This window comes from Xenopus laevis, chromosome 4L (assembly GCF_017654675.1).
Source record: "Xenopus laevis strain J_2021 chromosome 4L, Xenopus_laevis_v10.1, whole genome shotgun sequence".
Lineage (NCBI taxonomy): Eukaryota > Metazoa > Chordata > Amphibia > Anura > Pipidae > Xenopus > Xenopus laevis.
Window position 1 is genome coordinate 100213505 of NC_054377.1, and position 18918 is coordinate 100232422.

At 38.2% G+C, this 18918-nt stretch overlaps 1 protein-coding gene across 4 annotated transcripts in view; it reads right to left on the reverse strand.

Moving 5' to 3' along the window:
• mtf2.L (metal response element binding transcription factor 2 L homeolog) overlaps nucleotides 1-4745 on the reverse strand; it is a 28874-nt gene extending 24129 nt beyond the window's left edge. For 3 of the 4 annotated variants that reach the window (XM_018258565.2, XM_018258564.2, XM_018258567.2), the window contains exon 1: nucleotides 4501-4743. In XM_018258565.2, coding sequence (XP_018114054.1) covers nucleotides 4501-4505 — 5 coding nt within the window. In that variant the 5' untranslated portion in view covers nucleotides 4506-4743. Of the gene's footprint in view, nucleotides 1-4500 lie in introns of all 4 variants that reach the window. The other variant, XM_018258566.2, reaches the window with a different exon arrangement.
• Between the last annotated feature and the right edge of the window lie 14173 nt (nucleotides 4746-18918).

Below are 18918 nucleotides of genomic sequence, written 5' to 3' on the forward strand. Positions count from 1 at the left end.
AGCACACACAGCTTTTTATCGAAAACTACCTTCCTTTAAGAAGTCTTCCACATGTTAGACCATTTATCTATAAAAACATAGGCATAATCAACCACACAACACATTAACTGTATTTGGTGATTAAAGGGGAGGTTCGCCTTTATGCTAACCTTTAGTATGTTACAGAATGGCTATGTCTACGCAAATTTTCAATTGGTCTTCATTATTTATTTTTATAGTCTTTTTTAAAATTATTTAAATATTCATATTTATTTGTATATTATACCATTTGTTATAATTTGCAATTTAGGCCTTCTTCTTCTACTGTTTCTATGTATCAAATGGGGGTTCCTGACCCCATCTAAAAACAAATGCTCTGTAAAACTACATATTTATTGTAATTGCTACTTTTTATTACTCACCTTTCTATTCAGGTACTCTCCTTTTCATAGTCTTATTCAAATCAATGCATGGTTGCTAGGGTAACTTGGACCCTAGCAACCAGATTGCTGCAATTTCAAACTAGAGAGCTACTGAATAAAAAGCTAAATAAACTCAAAAACCATATATAATAAAAAATTAAAACCAATTGCAAATTGTTGCAGAATATCACTTTTTATCATACTAAAAGTTATTGTAAAGGTGAACAACCCTTTTAAAGGGGTTGTTCACCTACAAACAACTAGTTTTCAGACATATCACCAGAAATAACTTTTTTCTAATGACTTTCTATTTTTAAATTGATACATTTAGTTGATATATTTCTTATCAACTAAATGTATAAATTTAACATGGGGCATCAGACAGGTAATGCATTGTGCGAAGTAGCTTTCAAAGGCAATATTATGATAGATGTAAAAAAAAAAAAGTTTAATTTCTGGTGTCAGTATCTCTAACTTCTTAACAGATATTCTGTTGGTCTTCATTTTTTTACCTTTTTCTTGTTTAAAGGTTAACTATCCTTTATGTTTAGGGATATTTGAAACGTCTACTTCTGGTACACTTCAAACCAAAACATGGCAGATATGGGAGAAGGCTGGGACTGCAGATATAAGAAGTTTATTGAAACTGCTGAAATCAGGGTAGCAAATAGCTTGTATAGCTGTATTCCCTGTCTATATTTAATGTATATTTAGCATTATATAAGTCAAAGTGCAGCCGCTTCATTTGACTGAACTGATTTTGCATATTTCCTATAACTAAAGCTGGTCATAGATGCAAAGATCTGATCGTACGAATCAAGGATTCGTACGATTTTCGGACAGTGTGTGGAGAGTCCCGACTTTTTTCGTCCGGCGGAGATCGGTCGTTTGGTCAATCGGACAGGTTAAAAGATTTCTGTCGGCTGCCGATAATATCTCTGCATGTACTGCCAATCATACGATTTTCAGTGGGAGACTGATCTGTTCTTTTGCACTTTATTTGATCGGAATGATTAGTGGCAGCTCGGGAGATGGGAAAGTCCGATAGTAAGTTGATTCGTACGATCGGATCTTTGCGTCTCAGGCTCTAAGTCTCAGTTAAGCCCGATCAGTATAAAACAATGGTGAAAGCTGCAACCAATTTATGCATGTCAACTGGAGCTGATAAAACCCTAGGATACCTCCTTGGGACAACAGAATAAGCAGAGGCCTGAAAGACTGTTTGTGACTGTTTGGGGCACATTTACTATGGGTCAAATATCGAGGGTTAATTAACCCACAATATTCGGCCATCGATGTTAAATCCTTCAACTTCGAAAATCGAAGTCGAAGTATTTACCGCATTGATCGAATGAAAAAACGTTCGATCAAACGATTAAATCCTTCGAATTGAATCATTTGAAGGATTTTAATCCATCGATCGGACCATTTTCCTTCTATCAGAAATTACTTAGAAAGCCTATGGGGACCTTCCCCATAGGCTAACATTGGTGCTTGGTAGGTTTTAGGTGGCGAAGTAGGTGGTCGAAGTTTTTTTTCGTAAAATCGAATAGTCGAACGGTTTTTAGTTTGAATCGTTCGATTCAAAGTTGTAGTCAAAGGTCAAAGTAGCCAATTCGATGGTCAAAGTAGCCAAAAAAAACCCTTTGAAATTCAAAGTATTTTTCATTCTAATTCTTCACTCTAGCTTAGTAAATGTGCCCCTTTGTGTCCTCACAATCACTTTCCAGTCTCTTCATGTATGCGGGAAGATGCCCCTGATAGAGGTATAAACACAAAGAGATGATCTTTAAAATAAGCTTGGACTAAGAAGGTGATCATTGAGACTTGCTTGGTTTATAAGGCTTGTTTTATACAAAAAAAGTGACAAGCAGAATTCAAGGTACACAACAGAGGCATGAAAACAAACTTGTTTTTAAAAAAGGAATAAAACAAAGTGAATTGAACCCAAAATATTGTGTGTAACATTAGCCTTGAGAACATCTGTAAACATATTCTAAATAGCAGAAAATCATTCTGCTTGAGCAGAAAAATATATTCTACAAGTTTGTGATATAAATGATTTGAGGGAAATAATACAATTTAGAGGGGATTAGGGAGGAATGAAATGTCTTCGTGAGCATTTTAAATTACAATTGTTAAAAAAAGCTCCACAACAATTTATAATACACACACACACATATATGTATATGTGTGTGTATATATATATATATATATATATATATATATATATATATATATATATATATATATATATATATATGTATATATGTGTATATATATATATATATATATGTATATATGTGTATATATATATATATATATATATATATATATATAAATATATATATACACACACGTGTGTATGTGTGTATGTGTGTATGTGTGTATGTGTGTATGTGTGTATGTGTGTATGTGTGTATGTGTGTATGTGTGTATGTGTGTGTATATATATATATATATATATATATATATATATATATATATAAAGAACAAAAAACCAGCACCAGGGGTCTTTGCAGTGAAGAAAACTTGTATTGTCACATTAGTATGTACAACCGACATTTCGGTCCCTCTTGGGACCTTTATCAAACCTTGAGAGGGGACCGAAACGTCGGTTGTACATACTAATGTGACAATACAAGTTTTCTTCACTGCAAAGACCCCTGGTGCTGTTTTTTTTCTTTTTGTATCAATATTCTACTCCGGGCACAGGGGCAGCTACAAGGTAGCTTTAATTGAAGGTGGGAGCTGTCCTGTTCTATATATATATATATATATATATATATATATATATATATATATATATATATATATATATATATATATATATATATATATATATGGCTTAATATGTATTAATTAGCCACATAATTTAACATAGCAAAAATGCAAAAGCCAGCTTGCTCTTCAAATATTACTTTTTACTGTGTGTTTGATACATCTTTTTACACCCCTTAACATCTTTTTACACCCCTTAACAACCATCCCCACCTATAATAATTCTGTGATAAAACAAAGGCTGGCAAAAAAAAGGGAACCAAGTCCTGACAAAGCCAACAAAGCCACATCTGACCTGGCTTCCCAGCAGGACACAAAGGGGTGTTGTCATTTTGATTCTCCAGCTGCCTTCAGGCCTCCTTCACACTACAGACTCGGCTGATCAGATTCCGGAAGCAAGAAAATCAGCTTCAATTAAAAAAAATTTTTAAAAGTAAATCCAGAACCCTCATGCAACAAAATAAAAGTATGTGGCATGTGCCTGCAACTGTCAGTTGTACTAGTCTAGATTAGAGATGCATGGAATCTAGAATTTATTTTAATTGGATATACACCTGAACAGCCAAATAATATTTGGCAATATCCTATCTGAACCTTAATTTGCATATTTATCTTACGTGATTATGTTTGATTTAAAACTTGGCCAAATGCCAGCTTCAGTACATCCCCAGTCTAGATGGATTAATGTAACATATTGTTGCAACTCATCTGCACATTCCCACTCATTTCTGATAGTGTAAACAAACCTCACACTTGTATTGTATCCGGCAACCAGCCCAAATGATTAGTTCTGACCAAATAATTGCAAAGCCTGTACCGTGAAGATGGCTATATACAACAACTATTTATTCAATCCTATTTAATTATAATTTACTCTGGGGGATCACCCCCTAAGAGGTCCCTTCATCCTCCAAAGCACAAAAAAGAAATACAGCCAAAAAATCTTGTGTGCAGCTGCAGGACCTAAGCCAGGAATGTGTAGCCTCCAGCCTTCCATCTGTTGCTAAACTGCAACGCTCAGAATCCCCCTACAAACGGGGCTATCGGGAGCTGCTAATCAATAGCTTGTCTGAGGACATCCATTCTTTTAGTACGGCGAGCGCAAGGGTCAATAAAAAGAGAAGTAACTCTTGGGCACAGATAAAGGGCAATGGCGAATCACAAAGGAGCAGCGCCCATTCATTCTGGATTTGCGCGCTCCAATGTGTTAAATCCATAGGTAAATAGGGAAAATGGATAGGAAAACGAGGCTCGGTCACCCATACGGAGGTTGGGTCTGCTCCGGTCTCGCCCTCTTATCTTGGGCCCGCTCACTCACCTCATTCGGTCTCTTCAGTAGTGCGGCACGTTCACTACCGCTAAAACAGTAGAGAGCCCTGTAACGTATCAGCCGCTCGGTGGTTACCCTCCAGCTCGCGGGAGAACGGGTTCCTAACCGTCGGGTCTTCGGTTACCAGCGGCACAGTAGCAGCCCGGTTCGATTACAACCCTTCGCCATTTTGGTTTCCCGCGGAGCGCGCGATGCATTGTGGGAAGAATTACAAACTCCTTTCAGCAACCGCCAGATACCGCCATACTATACTGTCGCAATGAGCTAACACCGCTCTCAGACATATGGTAGAGAGAGCAGCCATTATTGAATAGGGCAAAGCCTACCTGACATTTTAACAAAATATGCAACAATTTCTCTTGTATTATTATAGCTTATTTTTGAAATACTCTTTGTCCTGTGCTGAAATCTCATATGGAGTTTTTTAATACACCAATCCACCTCCTGAGGGGGTTGCTTTAAAGTATGTTGTCTTAAAGGTCATATTAGGGGTCATGCTCAATTGGACCCCACGAAAAAAAAAGCGGTTGTTCACCTTTGAGATAACTTTTAGTATGATGTAGAGAGTGATGTTCTGAGAAAATTTGCAATTTGTTTTCATTTTTTTATTATTGAAAGCTTTTGAGTTATTTAGCTTTTATTCAGCAGCTCTTCAATTTGCATCTTAAGCAATCTGGTAACTAGGGTCCAAATTACCCTAGCAACCATGCATTGATTTGAATAAGAGACTGTGATATGAATAGGAGAGAACCTGAATAGAAGGATGAGTAATAGAAAGTAACCATAACAATACATTTGTAGCCTTACAGAGCATTTGTTTTTTAGAAGGGAGACAGCAATGCCTATTTGAAAGCTGCAAAGAGTTAGAAGAAAAAGGCAAATAACTATAAAACCCAAAGAGATGATCTTTAAAATAAGCTTGGACTAAGAAGGTGATCATTGAGACTTGCTTGGTTTAGAAGGCAATACAAAAAAGTGACAAGCAGAATTCAAGGTACACAACCGTGGCATGAAAGTAAACTTGTTTTTTAAAAAAGGAATAAAACACAGTGAATTGAACCCTAAATACTGTGTGTAACATTAGGCTTGAGAACATCTGTAAACATATTCTAAATAGCAGAAAACCGTTCTGCTTGCGCAGAAAAATATATTCTACAAATTTGTGCTATAAATGATTTGAGGGAAATAATACAATTTAGTGGGGATTAGGGGTTTTACAATATGCTTTAGATTAAGCAGGAATGAAATGTCTTTGTGAGCATGTTTAATAACAATTGTTAAAAAAAGCTCCACAATAATTACACACCCCCCCCCCCAAAAGCAGATAAACCGCACTCACAGGACTTATGTTAGTGCAAACAAAGTGGTTTTCAGCTCCTACACTCGCATACCTCCCAACATTTTGGAAATCAAAAGATGGACAAAAAGTTTTTGTCCACGCCCATTTTGTGGCCACACCCCCTAATTACCATGATTATGAAGAATGCTATCATTATCCACACAGGGCACATGAATTGTATTTACAACCCAATAGGCACACTTAATACAAAGATAAATGGATGCCAGGCCCATAAATTCATGGTTATTGTGTATTATAAACAGCGAGCAGTTACACACTAAACTAGGTTGGACAACCAGGAAAATGGAAGTAGTCTAGGAATAGGAAAAGTTTATAACAATTTGGCCATATGCTAGCCACTGGCATTTGTCCGGATTTAAGACATTAAAATAGCCCCCCTTCCACCAAATCAGGGGCTCCAGTACAGACACTCCCTGTCGCTATATACAGTAAACATTACCGTATATAAATACTCACTGAGTCCTCAAGTCATTATGTTAACGGAGTAGCATTATAACGATGCACTGGCAGCAAATACGAAATTTCCGGGATATTTTACGGTCACCTGACCTCGCACAGGACCCAGCAGCTTCCAATCATCCCAATGGCCCCCGCAGCCCCAGTACCTTACTGAAATGGACATACCATCATCTTGGTACACCCGGAAGTTGTCTTATTCCTTTCTAGAACGGGACGTCAAGTTATGGCTCTGCTAACAAGTTATAGCGAGAGACTTATGGAGACGGTCCTGGTAGCTGGTATTGAAATGAATTGCGGAAGAATGAGTTCCGGAAGACCCGTGAGGCAGCGCAGTGGGACATTCAACTGCCCAAACCGGGACAGCGGGATGGGAGGTCAAAAGCGGGACTGTCCCGCGAAAAACGGGATGGTTGGGGGGTATGCACTCGAGCCTTCTTCAAGAAGTGAATACAGTACATTGTACAACCTGTGATTTAAACCCCATTTGGAGCCAAAATGAGAGTGTGACGTCATTGTATCATGTATATGTGTATAGTGACCATGTATACTGTATACATCAAAGTGATATGCTATACTAGCCATGGCTTGTGTCAAATGTGCTCTTTACACTTTCATGTAGCTGCTGTGAGGGCTGTTGGTATGTACTTCCTCTTATTCCAAATTGAGAACAAAGTGCCTATTGACACCATCAAGCTATTATTATTATTAACATGTATTTATATAGCGCCAACATATTGCGTAGCACTGTAAAGTAACTGTGATTATACAACTACATCACATGAATTACATACATAGAATATATGGAGTAACAAACATCACAATCAATACAGGTACAAAGAGGTGAGGAAGGCCCTATGCATAGGCATACAGTCTAAAGGGAAGGGAGTAATACACAAGGTGTGGGAGTGGGCAAGATTGAAGTAAGTGGGTGAGAAATGTGGTGTTGTATGTGGTGTTGCGTTTGGTAGTCAAGCAGAGTGAGGGTAGGCTTCTCGAAAGAAGTGCGTTTTCAGAGATTTTTTGAAAGCAGAAAGGTTGGGAGAAAGTCGGAGAGATCGTGGGAGAGCGTTCCAGAGGAGGGGTGCAGCCCTTCCAAAGTCTTGAATGCGAGCATGTGAGGAGGTAATGAGAGAAGAGTTGAGTAGCAGGTCAGTAGAGGAGCGTAGTAAGCGAGTGGGTGAGTATATAGAGATGAGTTCAGAGATGTAGGGTGGAGCAGAGTTGTGAAGTGCTTTGAAAGTCCAAAGGTGGCAGTAGCTGCAGGGTTGCAAGAACACCCTGGTCCAGTAAACTTGCATTTAAAGGATCGAGTGCACACATAAACATGAGAGCGATGCCATTCGGAATTTTTCAGCAGAATTGTGTTGGATTTTATCACAAAATACCCATCTGCACATGGAACTTGAATTGTAGCAGGGGGCCTCCAAGTCCGACCCTGCTATATTTAAATATATATATGGAACATGGAGGAGCTCTCACCAAACAAAAACACAGCATGCCTGGGTGCAGGTAAAATGTGTACAATATAACAAAAAAATACCACACTCAACAGGATCAGTTACAGTAACTGATTTTAATATACAAGCAAAAGAAATTCAAATGTTTCAATTACTTAATAGTGATCTTCCTCAGGGAAATATATTATTCAAAAACACTATATTTATATGTGCATATACAGCCCACTACATATACTAATGGGAGCCCCATGAGGTAATTTTCTCGTCAGGTGGGTTCTGGTCTCCTTTGGATGATCGCGACTTGGACATGAGATCTGTGCCCTCTGGAGCATCAGCGCTGGTTTGTGCGCCAATTTGCCCATCCTGTATGTAATACAGTGTGAATATTAACTTTACCTAATATAAAGGCTATTTATTATCAATCACCCCAATGATGGTAGATAGTCAATAAAACATAAACTTGCTGACAATGATTTTTTCTCACTATTATTGAATATTATCCACCACCACTGGCAGTAGCAGGAAAGGGGGTGCACTACTACCTGGGAGTATAACAGTGATGGCCTTTGGACTGAAAATGTGGTCTTGACATGAGGGGGCCCATTTACTTAGTTCGAGTGAAGGAGTAGAATAAAAAAAAAACTTAGAATTTCGAATGTTTTTTTTGGCTACTTCTACCATCGAATTGGCTACTTCGACGTTCGAATTCAAACTAAAAATCGTTTGAATATTTGACCATTCGATAGTCAAAGTAGTCTCTTTAAAAAAAACTTTGACCCCCTAGTTCGCCACCTAAAACCTACCGAAGTCAATGTTAGCCTATGGGGAAGGTCCCCATAGGCTTTGCAATCTTTTTTTGGTCGAAGAAAAATCGTTCGACCGATGAATTAAAATCCTTCGAATCTAAAGATTTTAAATAATTTTCGTTCTATCGAACTATTTGCGGTAAATCCTTCGGCTTCGATATTTGAAGTCGAAGGAATAAAAGTAAAGAGGAATACAATCTCAAAAAAGCACAGGTAGGATAATTGGTTCATGATAAAACTGACCCTAGGTGTGTATTAAGCAGTTCGGACCTTTAGTCCACAGTGGCAGGAACTTATGTGAACAATGAAAACGTGCTATATCACTTATCAGTGAAGGATTTACATTCGACAGTCGAATATCGAGGGTTAATTAAAAAAAAATAAAATAGCTGTGCTGTGTGATCAAAGCAAAAGAGGAAGGGGCCCCAGAACAAACAGGGCTTTGTGCCAAGGTGCAGCTATGGGAACAACATATGCACCCATATGTATGAAATCAGTCCATGAGTTAACAAGGAGAAATCGTGGAAGAAATAAGAAGAAAGCATTTTTAAGATATAGTCAATAATAGTCTTAAAGGACAAGGAAAGGCAAAACAATAAAATCCCATTTTTACATGCTTTAATGAAAAATAAGGAAATACAAGTGAATGGAGGGCACACCTTATTGTAATTATATAGGAACAAATAAGCAATTAGAGGTGCAATAAGAACCATAAGTCACCCCTACCGGGCAACTGGATATAACATACACAGAAAATCAGGTCTGCACACTCAAAAAAACATTTTTGACTCAGGTGGTAAAATTTGAAAAATGCTTTACTAGTAAAAGAACAACATAGCAGCAGCTTAAGTTTCACAGAAAACAAAAAACATTACACATGATAATGATATACACCTGCCAAGATGAGAATAACCCCAACGTTTCGGCAAAATAGCCTTTGTTGAGAATCCCCTTGACAAAGGCTATTTTGCCGAAACGTTGGGGTTATTCTCATCTTGGCAGGTGTATCCGCTACTTGTAATTTCTTGTCTGCCTTTTTCTGTACTTGAGGGTGGTATGTATATCATTATCATGTGTAATGTTTTTTGTTTTCTGTGAAACTTAAGCTGCTGCTATGTTGTTCTTTTACTAGTAAAGCATTTTTCAAATTTTACCACCTGAGTCAAAAATGTTTTTTTGAGTGTGCAGACCTGATTTTCTGTGTATTTAATGAAAAATAAACCTTTCTCCAATATACTTTAATTAAAAAATGTGTACAGTTTTTATAAGAAACCTGACTGTATGCAGTGAATTTCTCCCTTCATTTACTGCTGTGGATAGGAATTGTCAGACGGTCCCTAACTGCTCTGCAGGGAAACAATCATACTTATGAACAGCAGGGGGAGCTCCCGCCTTACTTCCCAGCCATGCAGAACTCAAGCAGCTTTGTTTATGACGATCCCTAAGCAGCCCAGACCACACTGAGCATGTGCAGGGTCAGGGTCAGGCAAAGATGTATAACAAAGTTACAAGATGACAGCCCCCAGTGGCCAACTTTGAAAGCATAAATCATTTGTTTGATTAGGCTTGTGGTGCAGTAAGTTCATGCTTATGTTTAGTATACAAAATACAGCATTTCTAGCCTTATTCTATTTTACACTTTACTTGTCCTTTAATGGTCTAGAACAGAACAAATGAACTTGATATTATATTTTAAGTTAAATTTAAAACTAATGTCTGAAATTTCCTCCAAATAATTTTTTGGAAATGTGTTGTCTTCTAGTGATTTCTGCAAAAGAAAAATACAACCAATCATTGGGTGTTCACGTACCTCACATCGTCTGAATTATCTAATGTGCGACAAATCACAACACAAACAATGTGTGCATAAGCTTTCCAAAAGCAATCCTTTATCTTTTTAAATGTGGGGTTTTGGCAGTATCAAAATAAGAGAACCCCACATTTGCACACAGGGCCAGAACTAGGGGTAGGTCGCAAAGCTCGGAGGCAGGCCCCGTCCCTGGCGAATGCACACACACGACTGATGTGACGGTGCGATCGCACGTGGGGGGGGAGTGTGCATGGAGTAGTGAGCCAGTGAGTGCCAGTGATGGAACAAGGGTCCATCCCAGGAGTATGAGTAAGACAATGTATACACTTGGCACCCCCACTCGTTTCGCCCCTGGCACACACCTTTTCTGCCTAGCCATAGATACAGCCCTGCTTGGGGGGTGCCAGGCACATACCTTCTGTTTCACCAACTCCTAGTCTGGCCAGTTTCCCTTCTCCAAGTAAAAACATACGTGTCTGTGCTTGTGTGCAAAAAAAAAAAGTAAAGAGGAATACAATCTCAAAAAAGCACAGGTAGGATAATTGGTTCATGATAAAACTGACCCTAGGTGTGTATTAAGGAGTTCGGACCTTTAGTCCACAGTGGCAGGAACTTATGTGAACAATGAAAACGTGCTACATCACTTATCAGTGCAACAGAAATAAAGTATATGGTAAACTAAAAATCAAAAGGCCCTGTGCAGGTACTTGTAGTTCTGTATCCCTCTTGCTTTTTTAAATAAATAATAACTAATTCCATTGTGTGATGCTATCAGCCCATAATGCCAGCCAAGGGATGTTGTTAGATACTCATGACACTCACAAGCCCACAGCTATGTTGTTCATCATACATGTATGTTGTTTACCTTTTGTTTTCACTGGTCTTTACCTGTTGGGTCTGCTAGGTCCTCAGGACTTAGGGCTAAACTACATGGGACATATTGATCAGGTTTTGTGGGTTCGATTTTTTCTGACCTACAAAATGTTCTCATGCAATAGCACAAGATTTTGTAGTGTCCTACAAATTCTGATCTCCAAAGCTGTAATGTATGTTGGTTCAGAAGTCGCATGCTGCACTTTGTTCCTGCATCTACATCCAACAGCCAATATATTTAATGAGAAGAAAAAGTCTTTCAGACACCAGATTTTATCCTGTCGAATGCAGACACAGCATGCAGTGTTTCCTTCCAACAAGTGTTTCAAGAGTGTCGTGATGGATGGCAAATCTTTTGTAAAGTCAACACATCAGATTTTTTTTTATTAGTTTGACTTTTAGGATGATTTCTGTCTGTAGACACCATCCTACAAAATAGCTATCAGAAAGCTGGCACTGAGGAATAGGCTTATTATATAGCTTGTTTCCTTTTCGTTCTCCCAACTCTTCTGATGTTCCTTTTTATCCTGTATCTTATACCTTTATCATATGTTCTCCCCTTTAACTTTCTCTTTTTTCTGGTCTGGTTTTCCCTTTTTCTTCAATATCCCATTGTACTTGCTCTTTCCATTTCTCTTCTAGCTCCCCCTCATTTCACACTTTCCTACATTTGTTTTGCCCCTCTCTCTCTTCCTTCTTTCTTTCTATGCTGCCCTTTCTTTTCCATCTGTTCTCCCCTTGTCTACCACTGCATCTCACCAGCAGCTTCATCTGTCATTCTATCCTTTCAGCCGGATCATTCCTGTTGTCCCTTATTTTATTTTCTGTTGACCTTGCCCTTATTTCCTTCTCAGTGCACTTCCTTTAGGTCTCCACTTCAGTTTTACTTCCAAATTTTGTAATCATAACACACCTCATCATATCTTCTTTCACATTCTCCCCCCCAATTGGCTTTGTTTCCCACTTCCCCTTTCCTTTTCTCCCCTACTCCTTCCACTTCAGCTGACTCCTTTCGTCCTACCCTATCTATATTTTGCTCTTCTGTGTACAACCACAGGAAGCCAAACGACCAACTCACTCATCACATCAGTTTCCATGAATGTTTGCCTGGATGTTTCAAATGGCAAACCTTCTAGGCTGCTTCCTGCCTCTGACTTATCACCTTGTCTTTTTGCTGCTCAATCATCTAAAAAGCTTTGAACACCAGCCATAGAATTCACAGAGGGCATCTTCAAACAGACATGTCAAATAATAAATTCCGGTTCTAACTGGAGCCTTCTAGTATACATGCTTTACCTTACTGCCCTCTTGGCCAATAAGGCTTTGACCTGGAAATCTTTATGTTACCAGAGAAATAGTACATTTGTATACAATTTTGCATATTTTATTGTGAGCTCCTGGCAATCTGATTTCCATATGCACATAAATCCTCTAGTGCTCTAGGTATCAGTAAGAAGCAAACATATTAAGTTTTCAGTTAATGAAGGTTTCCTTCTTAGTCCCAATTCTAGTAATACAACTAATGATGCATGGTTCACACATGAGGAACTTCAAAAGAGACTAGAACATGTTAAGATTAACAAAGGTCCGGGCCCAGATGGTATTCATCCCATGGTACTTAGCGAGCTTAGCTCTTTGATTGCCAAACTTCTTTACTTAATTTTTCAGTATTCATTGAGGTCTGGCATAGTGCCAGACTGGCAAATTGCTAATGTGGTGCCTCTATTCAAAAAAGAATCCCGGTCTCAGCCTGAAAACTATAGGCCAGTTAGTCTGACGTCAGTGGTAGGAAAGCTTTTCAAATGGTTAATAAAGGATAAGATACTGGACTTTATAGCAAATCATTATACCATGAGTGTATGCCAGCATGGTTTTATGCGTAATAGATCTTGCCAGACTAACTTAATTTCTTTTAATGAGAAGGTAAGCAGGGACCTTGATTCTGGGATGGCAGCGGATGTGATTTACTTAGACTTTGCTAAAGCATTTGCTACAGTGCCACACAAAAGGTTACTGGTTAAATTAAGGAATGTTGGCCTGGAACATAGTATTTGTACCTGGATAGAGAACTGGCTAAAAGATAGACTACAAAGAGTGGTGGTAAATTGAACATTTTCTAATTGGACCAGTGTTGTTAGTGGAGTACCGCAGGCACAGGGCTCTGTACTAGGTCCCTTGCTTTTCAACTTATTTATTAATGACCTGGAGGTGGGCATTGAAAGTACTGTTTCTATTTTTGCAGATGATACTAAATTGTGCAGAGCTTTAGGTTCCATGCAGGATGCTGCTACTTTGCAGAGTGATTTGTCTAAATTGCGAAACTGGGCAGCAAACTGGAAAATGAGGTTCAATGTTGATAAATGCAAGGTTATGCACTCGATGGCAGTGTGTTGGGAGTTTCCTTAAATTAGAAGGATCTAGGGGTTTTGTAGATAACAAGTTGTCTAATTCTGGGCAGTGTCATTCTGTGGTTACTAAAGCAAATAAAGTTCTGTCTTGCATAAAAAAGGGCATTAACTCAAGGGATGAAAACATAATTATGCCTCTTTATAGGTCCTTGGTGAGGCCTCAATTGGAGTATGCAGTGCAGTTTTGGACTCCAGTCCTTAAGAGGGATATAAATGAGCTGAACAGAGTGCAGAGATGTGCAACTAAATTGGTTAGAGGGATGGAAGACTTAAATTATGAGGGTAGACTGTCAAGGTTGGGGTTGTTTACTCTGGAAAAAAGGTGCTTGCGAATGGACATGATTACACTTTACAAGTACATTTGGGGACATAATCTTCAAATAGCAGGGGACCTTTTTACCCATAAAGTGGATCACCGTACCAGAGGCCACCCCTTTAGACTAGAAGAAAATAAATTTCATTTGAAGCAACATAGGTGGTTCTTCACAGTCAGGACAGTGAGGTTGACTACAGACCTCCACATGGGTGACTGTATGTGTACAGGTGCATAGGTTCCTCTGTGTTAGGTTCACAGACCTCTCTTTGGAGGGAAATTTACTAAAGGGCAAAGTGACTGGCGAAAATTTGCCAGCATGACGTCATTTCGAAACTTTGCCGATTTACTATAGGCCACTGGCATAACTTCGCTCTAGCCGTACTTTGTACCCTAATACCAGGTGAAGTTGCGCTCTGGCAAACATGAACATGGCTGGGCAACCTGGGTCTGGTGTAGGACAGTTCAGTCAGGAGTGAGTTCCCAACCCACCTTATACACAGTATATATATACTTTGTATGTGCAGAAATACAAGACATTTTAATGTTTTTGATTCATAAGTAAACTCTTGGTACAACAACAAAGTTAGAGGTACTATACACCAGGCAACAGACTGCTGTAAGGTAAACAGGTTTACCAAGTTTTGTCCCCCAATTAAAAAAGCCCTTTGCCAAATGTTTTGTTTTCCATTTGCAAAACTAGAAGAAAAAGCATGGGTAGAAAGTCAGTAGCCTTTCCTTTTTTTTTTTTTTTTGTAAATGGAGGTTGTGCTACCATCCATATACAATCTTCCCTTTTCTCTCTTTCTCTGTAGTTAGAACTGTACCCTAACCTTCTGATTAATTATGTTATATAAATATACTGTATAGGACCACCATAGATTGAGTCAATATTTTTAAAATGTATGCAACTCGTATGAAATATTCAAACGAAGTAATAACAAAAATGTTAAGAATGTCTAAACAAGAGATTGGAAAGGCAAAGAAAGGCATTATCTAAACTTTGAGGCTGTCTGCAAATTTCCTGTGGCCCCAATTTCCACACTGCAATTTGGAAACTCAGTGCTTAACAGAAAAAAATAACTTTTCTGAGAAACACCCTTGTGAAATATGAGTTCATCTCCTAAAGTCTGTTGGTCACATTCTGAAACCGCAGAAGTCTTTGTGCTCCAAAGACTCCTGAGACTCTTGAAAAAGCTCGTAATAGATTTGGTGTAATATTTCTGGTCACAAATGTCTTTATAATTGACTTACTATTCTTTTAGATCAAATTTCTTTTCAATTTGATGGCTGGATAAAGCTAAAACATGTTCTTATATGCTCTTCCTGGTTTGGAAATCAACAGTTCTGTAATGATGTTAGTGTCAGTAACATGATTTAGCCCTTGAAGTGCTTATCTTTATCACAGCATTATTAAACAGGCCCCCTTTCATGTGGAATCACTTTTGTCTGTTGGATTTATTTGTATTTTAAAATGAACCCAACATTATATTCAAAGAAACTCTGGAAATAATTCGATTTTTTCTCTTTATAGAACTGCATATGCCAGCTTGTGATCCAGGTGCATCTTGGCTCCCCCTCCAAGACATGTCTTCTGTCCTAGTTCCACACTGCATCAACCCAAATTTGAGCCAAATAGATAATCTTACCTACTACAGCATGTTTACCAAGTACTGGAACCAAGACACAGAGGAGGACCACTATTAAAGCTGCCGACTAGTACACCCTCAGTTTAGAACTAGAGTTAGCTAGAAGGCAAGATACGATAGCTTAAGTCTAGATACATTGATGAATGGTTCAATGGGCCTCTCTGAAGAAGAAGAAATGATGGTCCAAAGGAAACAAGGTTAAAGGTGGCCATAGACGCACAGATAGTATTGTACAAAAAAAATTTCGTACGATATTTAGTGTGTGTATGGTGGGAGACGAGCCGACCGATATCAGCAAAACACTTGGATATCAATCGGGCCAGGCTGAAAATTTTGATTGGATGTCTTTGAAGGCAAACTTTACAAATAAGTAACCAGTAGATGCAGTTTAAATGTGTCAAAAGAGCTTACCGCTGTCCATGGAGGGCCCAGGTGCACACGCCCCAGACCTTCAGCAAGGGGAGCAAATACCAGGAGACTTCAAGAGACGGTAGCACAAGCCTGGGACCCACAAAATAGTAAAGCCGGAGACAGCTAGTGAAAGGTTAAAGGGATACTGTCATGGGAAAAAAAAATTTTTTCAAAATGAATCAGTTAATAGTGCTGCTCCAGCAGAGTTCTGCACTGAAATCCATTTCTCAAAAGAGCAAACAGATTTTTTTATATTCAATTTTGAAATCTGACACGGGGCTAGACATTTTGTCAATTTCCCAGCTGCCCCATGTCATGTGACTTGTGCCTGCACTTCAGGAGAGTAATGCTTTTTGGCAGGCTGCTGTTTCTCCTTCTCAATATAACTGAAGGAGTCTCAGTGGGACATGGGTTTTTATGATTGAGTGTTGTTCTTAGATCTACCAGGCAGCTGTTATCTTGTCTTAGGGAGCTGTTATCTGGTTACCTTCCCATTGTTCTTTTGTTTGGCTGCTGGGGGGAAAAGGGAGGGGGATGATAATCATTCCAACTTGCAGTACAGCAGTAAAGAGTGATTGAAGTTTATCAGAGCACAAGTCACATGACATGGGGCAGCTGGGAAATTGACAAAATGTCTAGCCCCATGTCAGATTTCAAAATTGAATATAAAAAAATCTGTTTGCTCTTTTGAGAAATGGATTTCAGTGCAGAATTCTGCTGGAGCAGCACTATTAACTGATTCATTTTGAAAAAAATTTTTTTTCCCATGACAGTATCCCTTTAAAAAAGATTTTATTTTTCCAAAAATTAAGAACCCAGAACATCACTCATTGTTAGTGCTGAATCGTCACATACAGGTAGAATTCTATTATTTCTATCTGTATATTTGACGATTCAACGGGCGATCTTTCCTGCAAAGATGTTTTCCAAGAAAGATCATAATGTCTATGGCCACTTTTACTTGGGGCAGGCAGCAGATGAAGGAAATACGCAATATGCAAATTACAGGTTCAGGCCAGAGCACAAGCAAAGTGCCAACTAGGCAAGAGGGTCAAAATCCAGCTCATAAATCAGCAGGAAACAATGTCTCAGTGCTAGGTTAAAGGAAAACGATACCCCCGAACAATGTGGGTCTCTATAAAAATATATAAAAAACCCTGCTTATAGAAAAAACCCTGCTTCATGTAAATAAACCATTTTAATAATAATATACTTTTTAGTAGTAAAATTAAAGAGAAAGGACACCCCTTTAACACCCAATTAAAAGACAGAGTTATGTATTTTGCTTCCAAATGTCTTCCTGTTACAGTTGTAGCATTTCTGGTCAGGTGATCTCTGAGACAGCAATGGGACCATGTCGAAATGGTGGTTCAAGGCAAGAGATGTAAAAGGGCAATATTTACTTAAATATATATTCCAGTTTGGTAAGATTCTTTAATATGCCACTTAATTAATTTGCTTACGTATTCATTTTGGGGTATAGTTTTTCTTTTAAATAGTGCTGCTTACCTTGTAAAGCATATCACCTTGCATCACAGCACACACCTCCCAGGAACCTGTGCAAAATGTGCATGGAGCGGAACCACCAGCTGAACTGTTTGTACAACCCTGACACACTGCCAGTTGTATTGTACTAGATTTTATGGTGTGTTTAAAAACATTATTTCCAATTGGAAGTTTAAGAAAAACTGCAGTATAAAAAAGCCACATTTACATACACAGGGTTTAACATAGCCCTCCACCCAAAAAAGATTTAGCATAATTAAGGAAAACAAATTGCTCCTGTTTAGCATCCTCCTTTGTATATTTTTCTGTTTTTTCATGATCCACATGATGTTGTTTGCCTTGCTGTTTTTAATAAAAGCTTCACATAAAAAATAATCTCCACATTTACTTCTACTCCCCGTAGAGTAGTTTTATAGGTTCCAAAAATATGTACAAAAAATGATGTTGATGAGATGATATCATCCTTGGCTGAATAATTCCTGTGTCTAATAGATTTCTTAAAATTATCATTGTATAAATAAAGATGAAACTATTTTGGCTGTATTTTTCTTAGAATTATAATTGTACAAAGAATATATTCCCTGAATCACAAATGGAAAGGAACCCCATATACTACACTCATTTACAAATTTATTAGAACTTTTCCCTGCTATCTCCACTCCCGACATTCTCATACTTCACTCTCATTTCATGAGAACCATCCCCTCCAGCCAATATCAAACCATGACTACAGATTTTACACCAATCCTACCTCACTCCATTGTGGTGGTTTAAAATGAGACCATTAAACACTTCTTGTCTAAGATGTCATGAGACAGAAGCTTCCGGGATTCAATATCTCTTGTCTTGCCTAATGATTAAAACTCTCTCGCTATCTTAAAGGAAAACTATACCCCCAAAATGAATACTTGAGCAACAGATAGTTTATTTCAAATGAAGTGGCATATAAAAGAATCTTACTAAACTGGAATATATATTTAAATAAATATTGCCCTTTTACATCTATTGCCTTAACCATCATTTCATGATGTCTCTGTGCTGCATCAGAGATCACCTCACCGGAAATACTACAACTCTAACTGTAACAGGAAGAATTGTAGAAGCAAAAAATAAAACTCTGTCTGTTATCTGGCTCATGTGACCTAACAAGTATAGTTTGTTTGGTATGTTTGTGTGCACCGTGAATCATACGATCCTAGGGGGCTGCCATTATTTTATAAAATAGCAAGTTTCTATTTATGCTTTCCCAATGGCACATACTACTAAAAAAGTATAATATTATGAAAATGGTTTATTTACATGAAGCAGGGTTTTACATATGAGCTGTTTTATGCAATATCTTTTTATAGAGACC